Source organism: Haliotis rufescens, unplaced genomic scaffold, assembly GCF_023055435.1.
Source record: "Haliotis rufescens isolate VD_foot unplaced genomic scaffold, xgHalRufe1.0.p SCAF_12, whole genome shotgun sequence".
Taxonomy (NCBI): domain Eukaryota; kingdom Metazoa; phylum Mollusca; class Gastropoda; order Lepetellida; family Haliotidae; genus Haliotis; species Haliotis rufescens.
In genome coordinates, this window is record NW_025963802.1 from 12,074,326 (window position 1) to 12,096,904 (window position 22,579).

Below are 22,579 nucleotides of genomic sequence, written 5' to 3' on the forward strand. Positions count from 1 at the left end.
ATGTAAGCAGCTCTACATTAATTGAACAAATATAAGGCCAGAATTTTGAGTGAGGAAGAATTCTGCCAAAACCACAAATCCTACATGTCCATTTTTAAGTTCCATAAAAGTCCATACAAAGGGAACTATATTGCTTGTTCAAGCAAATGTACCACCTATTAACAAAATCACCATAATCAAGGAAGGGCTTTCTTTATATTCGCAGAAAGTATTTTAGACAATTAATACCATGTGGATTACTTAAAACTCAAAGGATTTGCTCGAATTTTGCGCTTTCTCGGAAAAGAACCAAGATCAATTTTGTCAAAACATTTGATTTAAATGAGGGCTGGTTAAAAAGTTCTAAGCCTAACAAACAAAACCCAACAACTGTGAAAGTGTTTTTAATTATACTTTTCGACATAATCTTCCTGCTTTTCAATGCACTTCTCATAACGACAGTGAACCTTTTCGATTCCAGTCAGGAAGACGTTTTCTGAAGCACCCTGAAAAACCCATTAACGGCAGCTTTGAGGTCATCGTGTCGTCATAGCGCTTTCCACGAAGGTAATCTTTCAGTTAAGGAAACAGGTGAAAATCACTTGGTGCCAGGTCTGGTGAGTAAGGAGGGTGGGGAAGCTCTTCCAACCCACATTGTCGCACAGCAACCTTTGCAAGTCTAGAGGTGTGAGAAGAGGCATTGTCATTAAGTAGTAGAACTCCAGCAGACAGCATTCCTCGCCGCTTTTCTTTGATAGAATCTCTGAGGCGATGAAGCAAATTAGCATAGAAGGCACCGGTAATCGTCTTTTGACTTTCTAAATAATCAACAAGGATCACACCCTTTGCACCTAAGAATACAGTGGCCATTACTTTCTTCACTGATCTTGAAGACTTGGATTTCTTTGGTGCCGGAGAAGTGGAATGGTGCAACTCTAAGGATTGACGTTTTGACTCGGGATCATAGTGGTAGACCTTTGTTTCACCACCCGTTACTAAACTCTTTTTGAATTTGACAAAATCCTCCTCAATTAGCTCTAAATTTTCTCTGGCAATGTCAGTTCGTTTTCCCTAATTAAGGTCAGAATTAAGAAATTTTCGCACCCAACGAGCTGTAAATGTTCATGAATAATAGTTTCAAAGGATCCAGACTTCCTCAAGTTCAGCAATGGTAATACGTCTATCTTACAGTATAACCTTTTCTGTCTCCTTGATGGAATCTTCATTGATGGAAGTTGAGGGACGTCCATACCTAGGGTCAACATCAAGGCTTGTTCTCTCAGCCTTAAGCATAGCTGCCCAACGTTTAATAGTGGAATAGGGCACTTATCCCAATATACTTGTGACATGCGGTCATGAATTTCTTAGTGGGTACTTTTCTCTAAAGTCATTAACTTTTCCATTTCCATTTCTGTGGCCATCGTGACCCCTTTGACGTCTAACTGGCTGTCACTAATATACAAACGGCCTCAACAGACACTTTTAATGAACTACTCAAATAATATACTACGTTGACAAGTTCACTTTGTTATGGCCAATAGTTGAAAGTTAGTCAGACTCAGAACTGTTTGACCAGCCCACATATGGGGATAAGATGTTTAGGGAAGAAGGAGAAACCCCGATGGACATCAACTGTCCCCTTCTTGCTGATATTTATTTTGCAGCATGTGAAACTAAATTTCTGCTCGGATTGGCAAAATGCTTGATTGAAGTTTGGCTTAATCGTCAGGTATAAGTTGCTGATCTGATTTCGTAAGGGACAAAGAGCAAAGTCCCTTCGACTGATTTACCCACCAGAACTTGAGTGAGTGAGTGAGTATGGTTTTACGCCGCTTTTAGCAATATTCCAGCAATATCACGGCGAGGGACACCAGAAATGGGCTTCACACATTGTACCCATGTCGGGAATCGATCCCGGGTCTTCGGCGTGACGAGCGAACGCTTTAACCACTAGGCTCCCCGACCGACCAGAACTTGAAATAAAGAAGACCTCATCTACTTCATATTTATATTTATGCATAAAGATTCAAAGGGATAAAAAAGAAACTCTCCACAAGACGGCATGGCAAGAGGGATCATGATTTCAACTTTCTAATAGTCAACTTAACTGAACTCAACTCAATTTAACGGAACCATCAATAATGAGTAAGTTAAAAGAGAATGGTTTGAACAGTATTTCATTTATATCACGAAGCATCAACTTCATGTGGGAGGAAATCCCTAAGTGATGCAGATACTAGACGTTTACTGCTTTGGTGAAGCTCACAGACTCGGGTGTGTGCCTGGCGAACTCAGAAACACAATCAGGGAGAATCTGGCATTCGAACCTAACTTTCTGACATACCCAGGAACCAAACTTTACACAGTGAGGGAGATTCTATGAGTAGTGTGCACAACCACCAGTGGCTAAAGTGATGACGTAAATCCTGCTAGGGTATCATGCAGGAAGCAGAAGTACTGAAAGTCCCCATGATCCCCAGCGAGGTGGCCGAGCTTTGGTTACTGGTGGCCTATAGCCCGTGTTTTAAACTGTATTAATGATATTTTTATGCTCATATGTTTCATCAATTGTTTTTAAATATGACATTGCATAAATAACTTAATTGTGTATATATATGCTTGGTCTCGTCGCTATATGGCTAAAATAATAATGCCGATGCGACGTTAAATTATAACTCACTCACTCACGCACTCTAAGGTGATTCATCAAGGTGTATCTTTCTGTTTGTTTGTGCCCAAACGTTTCTACAAACACAGCGAACAGAGCTGTACGAACTTTTGATACTCACAGGAGAAAGTACAAACTGTTACGTAAACAAATGTCAGACACCTTAAGCAATTACAGTAAACTACGGTTATAACGAACTTAAAGGGACTACTAATTTTAGTTCGTTATAACCGTAGTTCGTTATAAGTACATACACAGCATAACTACAGCAAGTAGTTGGGACCAAAAAGTAAGTTCGTTATATCCGTCAGTTCGTTATAAGCGTGTTCGTTATAACCGTAGTTTACTGTACACTCATTCACGGATATTAAACACCTAGTTTCAGTTGTCAGTATATGCTTTGACTACATGTATGTTGTCATTTTGTGTTCGTTGTGGTATATCTCATGACATAGATGTTTCACGTTCTATAGATAATAGTCAGTGTAGTGAAGATCAGTGATTTACCAATTTCAATTTCCCTGTATTTTCATGTCACTGTCTGAAAACCTACGAATACATGGTAATCATATTGTGTTACAAATTGATTTACGTTCTGACATTGGCTTTTGTGGCATGGTTAGATGATGGATGCAAAGATATGGAACACGTTGAATTCCTTGTCCATGACGGAGTCAACGGTGCCAGGCATTTGTGTTTCGGAAAATAATTGGCGGAGGTGTTAGAAGCTACGTTCAGTTATTTCCGTTTATGACTCATTCCGCCTGATGTATTTCACATCTCTGACGCCAAAGAAGACACTCTGTCACATATTTCGCCAAATGTTGATTACGATATTAAACCATTTTAACGACTCAAACTTCTTATTCAATTTTTTTACACGAAGCGTTTAAGATGTCCGCTCGTTTGAGATGAATAGCGTTTAAATTCAGTATCAGGCTTATAAAGCAAACTAGGTCCAAAATGAATCCCTTTGGAGCAGTAAATAGTTGGATTTGAAAATGTAACGGATTACTGAAGGGTTGAGTGTGTGCCATGACACAATTAGCCGATTGTCACAAAGAGTCGGATTATACAAATACTACTATAAATCTAATACTCAACACGGCTTCTTTATCTGTAATGCATCCTACGCAAATATGGATTTTCCTTCCACCAAAACGCATTTAAATGAGAGTCTCCTCGACACCGCGAGAAAAGCATATTGTTATATCACTGAAATAAACATTACTGAGAACATAAGCACCTGTGGGACACCCTGCGTTCTCACAAGAAACTTTACGACCAACATACAGAGAAAAAGATATTGATTTCGAAGTCCAAGTCCATGTCCAGCATGTCTACTCGAGAAGAAAATGTCCATTATCTGCATACGTGTATATATACGCATTTCACACTGATGCCGAGGCAATGTCCATTTCGATGTTGATGCTATTGAGAAGAAGAAATATTGGGAATGATTGGGAAGACACTGTTTACTCTGACTATAGGTCTGTCTCTGGTGCTGATATACGTTGCGGTTGACGTGAAAGTATATCCTGGATACTACCAGGAAGTGGGTGTTATAATGATGGATAAGACGTTGTTTGTTACGCTAGGGCAGGACATACTCACCCTTTTCGCGAACACCTGGTGTCATAACTGATTTTCAGTGATCCATTCATATAATTCGTACCACTATTTTGCCTTTTACTGTTCGGTGGATGTATTGAAATTGGTTATTCTCTGATTTTGACGTTATATATGGAATTTATGAAATTGAAACACATTATCCCTGTGTTTAATGTGAATAAAAGATTAATTAATTTGTGTTGACAATGTCATTAACGATGGTAATCACACTGAAAGGACATAACTATAACGTGTGAAAATTAACTGCTTGCCTTTATTGTTTCATGAAACCCTCATGAAAACTGTTTTGTTGTGGTGTAATGTACTATGCATTCTCTACGGTCGCCTTGATGTGCCTCGTCATACATTGCGGTGTGTTATTACATTGCTTCATTTTAACCTTATACTTTTTCCTCACGGCAGTTCCAGACCATTATCATAAACTTACCATATTTACCGGTATTAGAAAACATAAAATTTCGTCTTTTTTTAAGCTGTTTCAGAAACTGCCGCTCCATTTGCAACAATGTCATATGTGCCAATTCAAGGAGTCTTAAATCTGCATTTCCCGATGCGATCACAAAATCATGACTCCATGTTTCATAATTGAACGTCATCTTTGGTCTTGGAACACATGTTCATTATCTGTCATCTTGTTTGTAGCCTATGACCATCCATCACCATTCATCATATGGGTATGATGGCATCCCTCCTGTTATGTGTAACGAGTTTCCAATCTATGACATAATTGAAGAACCGTGCCACGACATTGTGTCAATGCAACCTTACATGTAGCTCCATCCCAGACTGTAACAATAGTGCTCTCAAATCAGACAACGCCAATATTGCTCAACCTGAAACTAGTCTATGCCTTTTCTTGTTCCAATAATGTGGTGCGTCGAGTAAGACTATACACTTAAACTAATTGTGATGTCTCAATTTGCTGCTGTTAAATTTAGAATAGATTTAGAATCAAGACCTTGATGTTTTTCTGGATATTATCTGCGATTTTACCTTTTGTAGCATGCATTCAATGCATGTTGTTTCTGATTTTATGAACATGATATGAACCATTTTCCATTCGTATGGTATATAATGTCCGAACTCATGAAAATGAAATTGAAGTTGTTTTGTTTAGCGTCCTACGTTTTTTGTTTAAATATTCGATTTCGAAGATCAACGAAACACATAAATAACGACTATTTGCTTTCTGACAAACAGGAAGGCTGTATGGAAATGAGCATCCCTTGATTGACATGTCCTGTGATCAATGTCACACAAGCTAATCATATCTATACTGCTCCAAGACAAATACGAATCTATAGCGCCTCATTAGATGATACGGTGCAACGACAGATATCAACGAATAAAACTGTGATGAACAGTTGTACGTAGTGGAAAGATTTGCTTTAAACGGACAGGGTACGCTCGACTTTTCGCTTACACCTGGTATCTTCACTATTTGATAGTATTTCATAAACACATGCTCATGATATACTCTGAATCGTACAATCGACTGATTTTGGCAGAGATTTCTTATAACTATGGAAATGGTTTTGTGGCTGTGTAAAAGAAGTCTTAAATCGCTTGAAACCACTTCAGGCAGTGAAATAAACGTTAAACAGAGTTTCAGGGACAGGTCACTGAATTCAGAGGAAAAAAACTACTATAATGTTGAACGACGTAATTTGTAATATTTCCTTTGTTTGAGCAGTTAATTGTTCGTGGCTTGCGTTGGGACAACAATTTAAGTGAAACGTTCCACAATTATGTGTCTAAGTTGTGGGACTACATTCACGATTGTCTCCACATAACTGAGTTGCAATAGGTTCTATATTGCTATCACGGGGCATGGCTAATCAGAGGACGACGACGGTGTTAATACACGTACATCAAGATTGTCTTGCAATACAGTTGACATTATACATGACATGAGTGGTTTTGACAGAGATTAACCGACGAAACAAATTCCTTTGGACGTAGAAGGCAATATAGTGGAGAAAATTATTCAACTCAACTCACTGTTAGAGCATTTCGTACAAATTTTACACACGTTTGATATTATATAAATAGGCTAGAATTTCACCAAGTTGAGATGACTCCGCTATTGTCATGTTAGATTATTTAAAAGAAGCATGACTTTGTTGAAGGTTAAACATTCAAGACCTCAGTGATTTTTCGATGGTTAGACATGTGGAGAACATTTCCAAATTTGACTCTTCGGTGACAAAAGTTATGCAATTCCCCACCGTATGTTCCCGTCTTTTTTCAGGTGAATAACTGATTTGCCTTTGCATGTGTTTTTGCCACCGAAGGGGAAGGACTCGATCGGCTTTTCGAGAACACCTTGTATCATCACTATTTGATAGTGATTCATCAGCACATGATCATTATACAGTTGGAGTGAGTGAGTGAGTGAGTTTGGTTTTACGCCTCTCTTAGCAATATTCCAGCAATATCACGGCGGGGGACACCAGAAATGGGCTTCACACATTGTACCCATGTCGGGAATCGAACCCGGGTCTTCGGCGGGACGAGCGAACGCTTTAACCACTAGGCTACCCGTTATACAGTTGGAAGCGTACAATCGACTCTTTTAGCAGAGATTTCTTGTCGTTATGTAAAGGGGTTTCTCGCTTTTATTTAATCATTCCAGGGTAGTTCAGTATATTGAACAGTGACATTACAAATATTTAACTTGTACAATTAATTCTTTCTCTTTCATCAATTGCATATGTTTGTCAACGTAATTGTTTTGCGCTTTGGACACAGCAAATTCTAAAAGAAACACCTCCGGTATTTAACGCATGAATTCGTTGGGATTATATTTAAGCGAATAAAGATGAAGCCAACTCTAGTGAGAGATAGGAACTGCAACATATTAAAGATGGAAACCCTGATATCATCTATTCGTCTAGATTGGTTTGATTGGAACTGGATCGGGAACATCATTAATTGGCGACAACAACTTTCATCATCACCGATGTCTTCATGTTCCTGACGCAGTATGAAACGGCATGATGTTAAGGGAGATGCAGTTTAAGTGGTATACACCATTTGCAATCACAGCTTCAATAACTTTTACTGACTTCTCCTTATTTACAATTTCTGTAAAGGTTGCAAAATGAAACCGTCAATCGAGCCTGCATCTAATCGTTATAAGCGAGAGCTGAACCATTCCATTGTCCAACGCATTTCACATTGTACATTGAGGGACAATGGTATTTCAAATAGTCTTACACGTTATTTCTAAATCACATTAATAATAAAACTTCACTAAGTACATTATCCTTATTATCTGGGATTTGACTATGTAAGATATGTGTTATTTTCCTCTTCACATAATAAAATACGCGAGTAAAATACATCGTCACATGTACACTTTAACAAATATATAATTGAATGAAGTTTTTATGGCTTAAATGTGATGGTGAAATCTGCCTACAAAACACAATAATAAGAGAGAGGGACACATAGATGTCAACTTTTTTTTTATAAGAAAAAGGATGTTGACATTCACATATTCTCTCTCGTTTGTGAATAAGAGAGATAGAGAGAGAATATATGAATGTCCACTTATTTTATTAGAATAAAGAAGTTGACATCCACTCCCGCATGTGAATTCACTTCTAAATGCCATTCGAAGACATGATTATACCTCCATGTCAATAATATCGATGGTCTTACTGATAACGTATCACTTAAAGTACGGCCTTGTCACCATTCCAAAAGTGATTAGTCAGCCAACTTTCCCAGTTTTAAAATACGCCCTTTTCAATCCTTGCAGGTCGTGCAAAAGTTGTTGATTTCCCTTGGGTACAAACTAGGGTCACACAGCTGGGTCGTTCATAGGAAGAACATGTAGATTTAGAGATTATACTATCCGTTGCCAGAGAAAGAGTGGCATACTAAGTCGTAAAACCATGTGCAATTCATTAGATAAATCTCATGACGGATTCATAATGTTACTACCAATACAGCACTGCACTTAACGTAGCAGGCAGGCCTACGCTGGTCCTGTAACCTAGCTTCACCATAATCCGACAGAAGGATATATTTATTGATGTTCTATCTCCGAGAACAGCTGAGATACCTTGTGATGTCCTACAGTATATTATTGTCCTTTCATTTACACAGCACTGTTTGTCTGACATAGGGGAAATGTGATTAGCTTCAGCGGTCATGTACATGAATTTAAGATGTGTGTTTTTCAGTAGCTACGTGATCACAGAGATTATCACAAAGTGTGTGGGTTGAAGTGTACAGATGTAATTACACTCGCAGCAAATGTGCAAGGTGCGCATTGTTTATATTCTCACAAATGTCCATATGCGCTGATTGGACTTGCTGAACTCGTCTTCGTAATTGTTGAATGTTCGGGTTGCGCAATACATTGCGTCATAGCAAGGCAGAACATGTTTTTGAAATGTTTCACCACAAACAGACCTGTCGCTTGTTTAGTTAGATAATAACACAACATGCATCTTCATAACGGCCAAAGTAGTGTGTTACGTGTACAGTCCTTCCATTTCGGCTGGCGTTACAATATGTTTTGTTTAACGGTAAGTCCATGGTCACATGTGATTGAGTGAGTGAGCGAGTGAGTGATGCTTTACTTTGTTTTAAAACCATAAATCAATACTGTCAACTATTGACTTGACTCTAAAACCTGAAGACATGTCCATTCCTCTTTTGTACCGAATTCCAAAGTTCCATAAAAATCCGTACAAAGCGAGATATATTGCTGGGTCCATCAAATCCCTGTCTCAAAGACTGACCATAATCCTTAATATAATCAAGGAATAACTTTCTTTATATTCACAGAAAGTATTTCAGAGAAATGGAATTCATATCATTTGGATTCTCAAAAACTCAAAAGATTTGCTTGAGTTTTTGCAATCGAAAAAAACAAACCAAGTTCCATTCTGTCATAACATTTGATTTTTTAACTCTGTACACCACTATCCCACATGACAAACCAAGGTAACACTTCATTCTCTGATCCACGGGGCTTTTGTCACATCACGTGGTGAACACAGATACAGAAGTTTACTGAGAAAATAATATGTGACATGCTAACCTCCTCATTGATAACATCTACGTGGCATTTTGGGGTAAGACGTTCAGACAAGAAGTAGGCATCCCCATGGGCACCAATTGTGATCTTCTTCTTGTAGATCTGTTTCTTTATGCATATGAATCTGAATTTCTGTTCGGATTGGCAAGGTCAAAACAAGGTCATTTGGCCAAGACGTTTAACTACTTCAGGTATATCGTTGGTCTGAAATCGTTCAAAAACAATCAAATAGCAAATTCCCTTCCACTAGTCTACCCACCTGAACTAGAAATATAGAAGACCAGAGAGACCGCCTCATCTGTTTCATATTTAGATCTGTGCATAAAGATCAGGGTGACAACCACTCTCTTGTGTGACAAGAGGGGTGACTTGAACGTTCTAAATAGTCAACTTTCCCTTCATGTCGAGCTACATTCCAGCAACTCCAGCCTTTGGTGTTTACATTTCAGAATTTGGGAGATACAAAACCTGATGTCATCACTATTTGATGGTGATTCATAAACACATGCTCATGATATAGTCGGAGTCGTACAATCGACTCTGCTTTAGGCAGAGATTTCTACAGTATATGGACAGGGTTTTGTCGCTTTATTTAAGCAACATTCCAGCAACATTACAACGGGGGACACCAAGGGTCACACATTGTACCCATATGGAGAATAGAACCCGTTGAAACGTTAACGACTAGGCTACCCCAACAGCCATGCAATCGGTGATAAGCAAATCATATGTTTCTGAAACTTCCCATCAGCGCACAGCTTTGCCTATGACAGTTGACATAAATTAAGACAATATTTGAGTTATACATTTGCTGACCACAAGTGCATCTAATGGGACTTGCATTCTGTTTAATCTACCCTTCTCTTTTTCAAAACATTTCTAAAGAGGAGAAAGATATTTTAAAATATGAGCATCTCGTTTTAGACCAGCACTTAAGATGCTGCATTCCATTAAAAAGTCACGATTATCGAGACACAATGTGCATAAAAAACTACACATGCGAAAGTAGTCCTTTAATAGCAATCGAAATAAAAACTCAGATCTTCGCATTTCGTATAAAAAATTCAAGATAAGAGAGTTCCAAGTCCTTTAAATGCAATAATACAAAAAGAACACAAATTAGCCCGAATCGATGAAACTTGATGTAAACGCTTCGGTTTCCCAAGAGTGAACAGCAGACATGCATCCAAAACATTCCTCCGTGCACTAAACCCCGGCTTCTAATTCAGCCAGTGAAATGGCTAATCCACGAGAAAGGCACTAGAGTAAAATCCCGTCCTTAGGGGACCGTCCAAATATCTCTTTCTAACACACCCTTGTGAAAGGTAATCCACTCAAATGATCAATGAATAGCCTGGTCTCATGGGATACGAAATCCATGTTTGGACCTGATTCGACATTGTCAATAAAACCTACGGCTTGTTAACAGACTGTTTTTACATACAATGGATCATATGTTAGTATCCCAAGCGGTACAATCCTATTCACGATCATTTTTTTTAGGTTTCATCTGAAGCCGATGGGGGCGAACATCTAATTGAATTTTTGGAACAAATCGCCCCATCCGATCATTTGCTTTTGTTAATAATGATGGAATCAAACTATAAATTCGATCCAAGTCGAAGGACGTTTTTAAACGACAATCTAGACACGCATGTTTCTCTCGAAGGAGCCTCAATTACCGCGAATGGAACCTTTCAGGCAGCCCGACGTTTACGCTATAATTGCTGTGCGGAAATGTTCTGCTATTGAGAAGGGATCTTCATACTTCGTCGTTGGTATCTTATATTGTTCTGTGGCATTATATTCCAACTCTGTTATTATACATCATTGGAGCTCTCAGCACGATGTGGCCACCTCACTTAACACATAATTACAATTGCAATAAAATCGCCGGATATTACAACCTGGCGTCAACACTATTGTAGAAATAACATTAATCTTGACAGAATCATAAAACGTGCTATTTCCAGCAATTGCATTTCACCATCTTTTGATGCCAAGGCATTCTGTCATGTCCACATCATATTTCAAACTGAAACGATCACTCCGACCAAGTGATATTGTTTCCGTCGAATTATTCAAATGATGTGTAATACTTTCAGATATCAGTTGAAAGTTATCTTGTGCTTTTTACTTGCGCTCTGTCGTTCCGATCACGGTCTACGGAATAAATAGTCTGACATTATAATGGATTAAAACGAAGTCCGGACTAATGCCGGTTTGAAGGTGCTGAATCACCGAGATATCATGCTGCAGTTTAACAAGGATACCCCATTCAGACAGTATACTGACTCCGAGTCTTTTTTATCCCCTTAATATCAGGGAGGGTAACAACAAGTACCATCTTTTAACCTTGTTTTGTAATGACGCGACAGAGGTCAAAGTCTTACATAATACAGAAGCTGTGTAATAGAAAATAAGACTATATATATGTCCTTATCACTTCGTAAGACTTCACAACCTGCCAGTATATAAACATATAGTGATGATGATATCGCAGTATTCATACTTTGTATAAATCCACCTAGTAAGTAACTGCAGCAACCTCGAAATCCGGGCATTCAGATCACTAATTACATAAGACGTCAAACCTTGCGGTAACATGTTTATGTATCATTGGGACCTCGCTTATATCACAGTCGAATACGTGTCTCATACGTCGATGTGTTCATGCAGTCAACGGTATAAAAAACAGTGTTTTGGCCTAATTAAACAGAGGTGTGATAACAAAACAATTGTATGGTCAGCAATTACAAACTTGTTCATGATTTTTCTATAAAAAATAGATTTTCAACTATACTTACATGTTACGAAGGTTAATGTCTAGCACATATGTGTACATTGTATTGAACGCCACAGCTGTCATACATGAACGTGCGTATTGTATGCTTGGGTTCTTGTAGTATTTTAAAAGATGACTGAGAATAGGAATTAAATAACATTATATAAAACGTTTAATTTAAGATACTCCTTGGCCATAAACTGTTTGAAATGGGAGATACTATGACAATGGTACATGTGATATGTATAATTGTACTTGACCACTGATGCATACAATGTCCATTGAAATGTTCTTAAGATAAATCAGCAACCATTTTACGAAACATTTCGTTTATGCATTCAATGAAATAAATATCGCCAAATTTCCATATGTAATACTGCACACCGATTCCTGATATCAAAGGGATACTTGACTATCTCCGGACACAAAACACACACTTTTGATGATGTCATTTAAGTGCTAAATCATAACACCGTTCTCCGATGTGGAATGTTCGGTAAAAGTATTTGCTGACGTGAATAGATTTTCTGTTTATTCCTGAAATATTTCCTCGTGAGTAGTTGTACCATGTCTGGCTGCTGTTGGTGTGGCCCCACATCTTTGGGACCACCCATAACTGGATATGCAATGTGCCTGTGAAACTATCTTACAATAGGGCTATAAATTGTAGCGTCTTTTGTACAAAACAGGAATTAATTGTTGAACCTGAATGGATGTAGTTCGACTAATCCAGATGTATTTAAAGGTGTATTGTTTATTTGAATTTGGCTAATTTTTAAAATCTTACACGTTGAAAAAAGTTATCATTTAGCTATTTTGAGAATTGTGTCCATGGCGAGTGAGCGAGTTTGGTTTAACGCCGCTCTAAACAATATATCAGTTACAATGACGTGCAGCGGAAAGCCCGCGGGTCTTAGGCGCGCCATTGTTTGTTGAAACTATAAAGTAATGATAGAGGACACCGAAAGACACAGGATTCCAATCGTTACGATTCGAAACCATTGCCTGGCCACCCTGACACGTCTAAGACACATATCTGCACGAGTTCTGCACATATATTTAAAGGGTCCATCTAACGCCAGTGGATATGCCAAAGTAGACTTTTCTATTTTATTATAATTATTATGTTTACCCAATCACTCGATGCAGGAACATACGAAGATTGGTTTTGTTTGGTGATGAAAATCGTGAATGGACATTTCATAGCCAGTGGTATTTTTGAAAGGTCCAAAACTGAGGAAACGTAAACTTTACGCTGTTGTATATTAATAGTTCGTCTTAACCACAAATCAATGATAGATATATACGCAGCAGCTATTTAAGCCGAGCCCTCCTTCACGGATTTATGCTTGTCGGTTTTGTTTCCACAAGGGATCAGGGTTTCCTTACGTGTAACAAAATCTAGGCATAAGCCTACTTGTAAAACAGCATAGATCTCATTTCCAGAGAACTATATGGAATATGTATTCGCAGCTGAGTAACACACACCCATACCTTGTATCTTCTTATTCGAGATTCCTCCAAAGAGCCATTGTATTTCTTACAGAAGGAAAATTACATTGTGTAGTCCTTTCAGGAACCGAAATTCAATGGTTTTAAACTTTCTAGCTGAACTTGCTACTTTGGCCTCTCTGACGAAAGATACACAACTCAGTGGTTATGGCATTGCATTACCAAGATGAATATCTATTGGCTGATCATGACCAGTACGTTTCACAAAAACAGGTGTGCTCATAGGCTACCTTGAGCGCGTTTGGGTGATACAAATACACCAACTTTTAAATGTCAACTCAGGATGTTCATGCGAGATCCTACAAAACACAGATATATTTATTCCAATTGATTGGAGGTTTATCTATAGAGACCTGCATTGTTCAGTTTCCATGACAACGGACTACTGTTCAATGGTTATAACCAAATTGGAGTCGTACTACGATTCACTTACTAATTGATGTGTCTTGTTGCAGGCTTGATTGTTCTTCCTGATGTGGTAAGAGTGGAGTGTTGGACAATGATAGAAACCACCTTTCCTTCAAATGTCAAATCAGCAGCATTGTGCAAAATTTCACTAAATATTTTTTGCAAGGATGTGTAATGCATTGGGGTATATTATATCTTCAGAGACTTCTCTTGACAAAATACACATTCTTCAGGGTTATAACCTTGAATTCCAACGCTGGAATAACCAATGATTTATGATTTAATTATTAAAACAGAATTTGTATACCTAAAGTAGTAAATACGGAGTCGTTACCAACAGAATATGTGAATCACTACTTTCCCTCATTGGATCATTTTTGATGAACCAAACCTTATAGAATAGTGAGTTATTCATATTCCCCAGACACAACGTTGTGATGACACTTAATCCTCGGATTGGTTTCTCTTGAACAAGTAAATATGTCCAATGTCCACACCCCGTTATGTAATGTAAACACGTAATCAATCTACTTGTTAGAATTCTAACTGTAACGTTTCTTCTGACAAATGAGCTTCCTATCATATGACGGAGGCGGTGACAGAAGACTTGTACAATGTATATGACAGAAAGTGTGTTGATGATACAGGGTGTGTAGGTAACAGAGAGTGATGAAAGAATGTATAAATGACAGAGTGTATAAATGACAGTGTGTTGATGAAAGAGGGTATAAATGACAGTGTGTGTAAATGACAGCGTGTTGATGAAAGAGCGTATAGATGACGGGGTGTGTACATTACTGAGTGTGTTTGTGTGACGGGGTGTGTCTTCAGGTGTCTAAAATGTCGGAGTGTGTGTGGAGATATTTAAGTTCAACGCTTCTTTGAGTATCATCTCCGTAGCTCGCTTAGGGAGGTAAACACGAAGTGATGCAGGTCTTAGATATTTACCACTTTGATAAAAACCTAGAAGCATAATCATGATTCGAACCAAAGATCATAGATTCCCGGCATACCTAAGGGATGCAAATCTTCACAAGGAGGGAAGTGCGGTGCCTTAGACGTCAGGGCCATCCATACCCCAATGAAAATAAGAGTGTCCAGATAAAAGACGGTGTGTAGATGACAGGATTGGGCTGTGTAAATGTCATGCTGTGTGGATGGATGACACAGAGTACGTAAATGGCAGGGAGTGAAGATGACGGTGAAAGTACGTAGGTGAAAGAGAATGGATGACGGAGTGCGTGTGGATGACTGAGTGTGCGGAGATGACGGAGTGTGTAGATAACGAAGTGTGTGTGGATGACACTGTGTGTAGATGACGAAGTGTGTGTGGATGACGGGATGTGCGTAGATGACGAAGTGTGTGTGTGGATGACACTATGTGTAGATTACGGAGTGTGCATAGATGATCGAGTGTGCATAGATGACGGAGTGTGTACATAACGAAGTGTGTGTAGATGACGGAGTGTGTACATAACGAAGTGTGTGTGGATGACGAAGCGTGTAGATTACTAAGTGTGTGTAGATGTCGGAGTGTGTACATAACGAAGTGTGTGTGGATGACGAAGTGTGTAGATTACGAAGTGTGTGTAGATGACGGAGTGTGCAAGGATGACAGAGTGTGTGTGGACGACGAATTGTGTGTAAATGACGAAGTGTGCATAGATGACGGAGCGTGTGGATGATGGAGTGTGTAGACGGCGGAGTGTGTGTTGATGACAGAGCGTGTGTAGATGAAGGAGTGTGTGAATGAGGGAGTGTGTGTGGATGATACTGTGTGTAGATGACGGAGTGTGTGTAGATGACGGAGGGTGTATAGATGACGGAGCGTGTGTAGATGATGAAGTGTGTAGATTACGAAGTGTGTGTGGATCACGGAGTGTGTGTAGTTGACGAAGTGTGTGTAGATGACGGAGTGTGTGGGTGATGGAGTGTGTGTAGATGAAGGAGTGTGTGGATGACGGAGTGTGCGCAGATGACGGAGTGTCTATGGATGACACTGTGCGTAGATGACGGAGTGTGCGTAGATGACGAAGTGTGTGTGGATGACGAAGTTTGTGGATGACGGAGTGTGTGTGCATGAAGGAGTGTATTAGATGACGGAGTGTGTTTAGGTGATGATGTGTGAGTACATAACGGAGCGTGTGTTGATGTTCACGATTAGGAACATTGAGAACACTGTCCAAATTTTGTAAAATAATCATGTCATTGTTTAAACCTGTCAAGTAGCTTTCCCTCTTACTGAATTGCACATATATTGCTACTCTTGTGAATCTGTATAAACATGCATGCATGCTCGGCAAAGATGTTTTTCTATCTATTCTATATTTATATGTATATGTATTATGTTAATGAAATAATTTTGTATCCCTGATGCCGCTGACAGCGGCCTGGGTGTAAAAAAAGTTAAAAGTTCAGTTCAGATGACGGAGTGTGTGTAGATGACGGCATGTGTGCGGATGGCATTGTGTGTAGACGACAGAGTGTGTGTGTAGATAACGGTGCTGAGTGTGTGTAGATGACGGAGTATGTGTAGACGACACTGTGTGAAGATGATGAAGTGTATGTAGATGACGGACGGAGCGTTTGCAGACGACAGAGTGTGTAGAGATGTCACTCTGTGTGTGGGTGCTGAATTGTGTAGATGACGGGGGGTGTGTAGACGACGGAGTACGAAGAGTGTGGAGTGACGGAGCGTGTGTGGATGACGGAGTGTATGTGGATAACGGAGTGTGAGTATGTGGATGATGGAGTGTGTCTGGATGACAAAGCGTGGAGGATGACGGAGTGTGTGGATGATGGAGCGTGTGGATGACGGAGAGTGTGTGGATGACGGAGAGTGTGTGGATGATGGAGCGTGTGTGGATGATGGAGCGTGTGTGGATGACGGAGTGTGTGTGGATGACGGAGTGTGTGGATGATGGAGCGTGTGTAGATGACGGAGTGTGTGTGGATGACGGAGTGTGTGTGGATGACGGAGTGTGTGTGGATGATGGAGTGTGTGTGGATGACGGAGAGTGTGTGGATGACGGAGAGTGTGTGGATGACGGAGAGTGTGTGGATGATGGAGCGTGTGTGGATGATGGAGCGTGTGTGGATGACGGAGTGTGTGTGGATGACGGAGTGTGTGGATGATGGAGCGTGTGTAGATGACGGAGTGTGTGTGGATGACGGAGTGTGTGTGGATGACGGAGTGTGTGTGGATGATGGAGTGTGTGTGGATGATGGAGCGTGTGTGGATGACGGAGTGTGTGTGGATAACGAAGTGTTTGGAAGACGGAGTGTGTGGATGATGTGTGTGTGTGTGTGTGTGGATGACGGAGTGTGCGTAGACGACGGAGTATGTGTGGATGACGGAGTGTGTGTGGATGACGAAGTGTGTGTTGATGACGGAGTGTTTGGAAGACGGAGTGTGTGTAGACAGGTATGTGTAAATAATGGAGTATATGTAGATGCATGCTGAGTATGTGAAGTTGACAAGGTGTAACAGTATTTTGATAATGTTGATATTGGGAACCAACTACCATATATGTACTTCTTCTCCATATCTAGGAAGGGTCTTCTACATCAGACTATTTTAATGATTAATATGTTATCATGTTTTTTTTACTCTGCTGAGGGCATAGCCTGATGAATGATGAATATTTTCACAAGACTCCTTTCAGTACCAGAATTGTTCTAATTCGAGTCCTTGTTATGGACGGCAGTTACTTTACCCCGCATTCTGTGGCCTCCTGGCCATTAATCTCCAGAACGATAAAACTCACGAACGAGTTGAAAGTACAGTTAAATCTTGTTCATCAGGACCGTACTATACCAAGCGAAGTGATCTTGATTAACAGATTTCTGGATTAACAACCCATTGATACGAAGCAATAGTTCTTTGGAGGTATATGGCTGATTGTTCGGAAGGCAAGATTTCCGGACTATAATATAACGAGGTTTTATTACATTCAGTTCCGACAAGTTGATTCAGAATGTCGCCTTTTCTTTGTGTTTCTATCCTCTCTAGAGCCATATAAGCTCAGGAGATTCTGAAACTTTTCAACCAAGGCAGTTATCTCATCTCCTCCATAGAAGAAAAATTACTTGAAAGAATCCAATATTTTTATTTTATTTTAACATATAGAAAGAAAATATATATAATCAATTTCGTACATCTTAAAAGACACACACACATTAGCTTTAAAATACTTTATCACATAACAGTATTCATTGACAAGATATTACTTTCAAGATCTTTAAATATAATATGACGTTTAAATTTTAAAGTTACGTTTCAAAGTTAAAGAATTGCACAATAGTTCTTCTCTAATTAGTCTATTGGTTATCAGTCACACAAAATGTCTTCACGATGTCATATCGAATTACATCATGTCTGCACAGAAAGTAATTGAAGGGTATCTGGAGTCATTGATAGCGATCTCAGGTGATGTCTCACTGCTTTAATGGCTTGGATATGCTTTTGCGTTCGGCTATTAGAAGAAATAAGCCTCTTTCAAGGTGCTGGGTCGTACCTCAGACGTATGCATGAACGACTTGACCCAATGGTATCTCTCTCCTCACTTCCGAAGGACATCATTTCCATTGTATTTGCTTCCGCACTCTAGAATTCTTCTTGCCTCAGCCTGAAATGAAAGACACACTTATTAACAGAGTATCATGCTTTAATAGAGAGATGCCTTGTTTGGACGCGCTTTTCCTAGAGCAGGTGGCTGGATATCCCTAGCAATTGGTCTTGTGAGACCACAGACGTTCCCACTGTCACTCATAGATTTAATTGCTACTAGGCTGCCTCAGAAAAACGGTTCTTCCCCTTTATTGATGTGGTCTTTTTACTTCTCTCATAGCTTAATCTGAGGCTCCGTTGACATTTCTGTTGAGCCTTTGTGGACTGTTTGACAAGATAACGTATTTGGTGTTTGGATATGCATTTTCCAGGTTGTGTTTTTAAGTTAATTTGTTTTTCGTAAAGGCGGGGATACAGTTGAAATGAGACAGGTTCGTGTTGCGCTTCTTTCTAAAACATGTACGATGGTCACACGAAGTGTTTTAAACCATAATGTCCTAAATAGAATATTGTTAGAACAAGCAATACTTGTACAATAATACGTGATATTTTATACAATAATTTGAAGGTTTTATGATATCAGCTCATAACAAAGATTACCTAGGTTTTTACTGATAAAACAAACAACTGGTTAGGATCGACAATGCATATGCAGTGCATCCATTGCTAATATATATATATCGACTGTCGACTGACAGAAACACAACTAATCAACGCAAGGAATTCGAAGTACATTGTTTCTTATCAGTCTGTTTATTACAGCATATCAGTTGCTTTCAGGTAGAAGGGTTGAAGCGGCATAATTCATAAAACTTAATCCGTTTAGCTTACTCTACATGCAATGATGGACCAAGGGTTACAACCGGATCGAACATAGGATTCGAAGAAGCTATCTGTGAATCCTGGCACTAACAAGAGACACAAATTCCGACGCCTTTGGCCATCTAGCCCACCATATTTCCCAGTGACACATAGTTTAGATTAAGGCAAAACCCACTTTATTGTTATTTCTTATGCTCAAATTACTTCTAGAATCGAACATCTGAAGAATGGTTTCACTTATTGGAATACGGACCATCATTTTAACTTTGACCAAAAATGTGGAAGCCTTAACCATAATATTATGTATCATTTTCTGAAGATTATTGATATATAAATCATAAACCCCAACAAAAACACAACGAGTAAATCTTTAACAAATTCAAACAGGTTAGTCAAAATATTGACGTGTGATGTTGTCATGCGATTGTCTGCATGACGAGGTTAAGTTTACCGAAGGGTTGTGTTACAAAAAAGCTCAATCGAATTTCCTTTAATGGTTTCGTCATAAGGTTACGATAATGCTCTGTCGAATTTGTTATCATTTCAATCCCCAGAGCTCTCTCACATCCATAAAGTACGGGTATAGCATGCCCTGTTGGTGAAAAACGCAAATTGTCCAATATACCAGATATTCTCCCAAACAGGTTAATGCATCGTTTGACGCCTATCGTTTTCTGTTGACACGTATAATGCGTGGGCTCCCTTCCGGAAAGACAGAACTCTCTTATACAAAGCCTAGGAAGGTATTTATAAACTAGAATTGTGTGTCTAATATTGACAGAAATCCAGAGTGTGTGTAACAGTCAATTACACGGAACTGTCTCTGACATTCGACGAAGCCCTCCGTGTTACACGGTCTTTGATAAGTGTGTCCAAATAACACATTATTGAAAACATCCATTACTTACAGGAGCCAAACGTCATTTGCGCCGTTGCCGAAGTTCAAAACAATTTGTGTGATTATTTCAGGTTGTCGGAGAACCCAAACAAAATGTTAGTGCTACATCTGTTACTGTCTACTCACTGAACCTTTTTCATACTTGCCCTGTTTTGACGGTCTGTATGCCAGCGGTATTGTGTTTGGAAGTTGTATTTCCAATCGCTTTCGTAAGTCGGAAAGTGTATTTGACAGGGAAGGTTTCGGGTAAGTGAAGGTATTCAAAAACACGAGATAGATTGCATTGGATTTGTTTGTTTGTTGTTTAACACTGCACTCGAGTCTGGACCGGACATACGGTGAGGTGAGGTGAAATTGGGTTTAACGTCGCGTCCAAGATTATTGCACTTATATAGCGACGTGCATGCACGTGTGTGTGTGGCTGCTTGTACTAGTCCGGACTGATGCCGATTTATAGTGCTAGCTCACTGAGATACCATGCCGCAGTTTAACATGAGTACCCCACTCAGCCACAGTATACTGACTCCGAGCCGACCAGTCCTTGTTTTAGCCCCTTAATGCCGAGCGCCAGACAGGGTAACAACAAGTACCATCTTTTAATGTCTTTTGGTATGACGCGGCCGGGGATCGAACCCCGGACCTTCCGCTCTCCGGGCGGACGCTCTACCACAAGACCACGGAGGCGGTCACCGGACATACGAGTGATTGACATCATATACATCAATCTAAGAAATTGGGATACGATAATATGCTAATATCCCGAAGGAACATCCCGTCAGCCGCCTCTTGAGACAAGCATAGTCGGCTCTTACAACATACATGGGTTGCTGAAGACCAATTCTTACCCAGATTTTCACGGGTGATATTGCATTGGAATGAATATTCATACACTGTTTTCGATTCAGTTTGATTAACGTCGTTAAAAAGAAAATGAATGAACAAATGTTATACAGAGGTTTGAAAATAATTAAACGTAAACACCAGAAATTAACCAGTTTCGATTATCTGACTTTATTGAGCGTAAATGGCAAAATAGCTGTGAAAATTATGTGAATCGATCGCTGTAAATCTGTGGGGACACCAGGTGTTCGTGAAAAGCGGAAGCACGTCTCACACACGTGTTCGAATGAGAGACTCAACTTAACAGGTAACATTATGTATATCTCTTTTCTTGGAGTGAGTGAGTGAGTGAGTTGGGTTTAACGCCGCTTTTAACAGTATTCCAGTTATATCACGGCCTGTCAGCTTAATGTGGGAGGAAAGCCCGAAGTGATGCAGGTCTCAGACGTTTACCACTTCGGGGAAACCCACGAGCACGGGTATGGTGCTGACAAACCAAGAAACATAATTCGGGTGAACCGGGATTCGAACCCACAATCATAGGTTTCTGGCATGCCCAAGGGCCGCAACTCTGCACATCGAATCGCGGCGCCTTAGACGCCTGAGCCACCCGTGCCCCCCCTATTCTTGGATGCGAACAGAGGCAGAGTCAGCATGGGAAATTATTAGGTGCACATTTGAACCTCGATATCTTAACCACTTCGATATGTCCGAACATTCATAGAAGGACATCTCCATCAACAGTAACACGTAAGCCTTTCTCTATTTTGCATATCCTAGACGTATGATGTTTTAAAGAATACCAATGTAAAGCCAACGTTGTTCGAGTAGTGATGTACATATCCTGTTAGCATCCGAATGTGAAGATTATGATTTGTCATCATGTTGCCATAAACACATCCTAAAGCCGGCAGTGTAAAATAAATAACTCAATTCAACAATATCATTGACAACATTCTGATGCCGCGGGTGATTTCATCATCTATAAACCAGTTTTTTCCACTGCCCTATCGCTAGAACATTGCTGAGTGTGGCGTTAAACAACAAACAAACCAAACCATAACATGTTAACGGACATGATTCTGAGCATTTTCCAAACCAAAGGCCAATTTTATGTGTCAAAAGTCGAAGGTTTGTCGTTCTGTATGCATTCAGCAGGAAGCTTGCTTCTCGATTCCTCAGCTTTAAATCTTTTTGTTGGTCGGAAGTAAGGATCGATCGTAAATTACATGTCTCATGTAACCTTTGTAGCTTTCATCAGACACGTTTGCAATTAGTTGGTGTTCTTTTTATCCTTGATCTAATCTAGACTACATGTTATTTTAAACATATTAAAACGTTAAAACACGTGTTCACCGTGTATTAATCTGGTACATTTCGTGCGTGGACGGCTATGTTTTTAAATAATG

The 22,579-nt window shown here is 39.6% G+C and overlaps 1 protein-coding gene across 1 annotated transcript in view; it reads right to left on the reverse strand.

Annotated features, from left to right (window-relative positions):
- LOC124143394 (cerebral peptide 1-like) overlaps positions 1 to 22,579 on the reverse strand; it is a 50,880-nt gene that overhangs the window by 5,419 nt on the left and 22,882 nt on the right. Inside the window, exon 2 of the mRNA XM_046512364.2 lies at positions 18,558 to 18,668. Within this exon, the coding sequence (XP_046368320.1) occupies positions 18,603 to 18,668 (66 nt within the window). The 3' untranslated portion in view covers positions 18,558 to 18,602. The remainder of the gene's footprint in view (positions 1 to 18,557; positions 18,669 to 22,579) is intronic.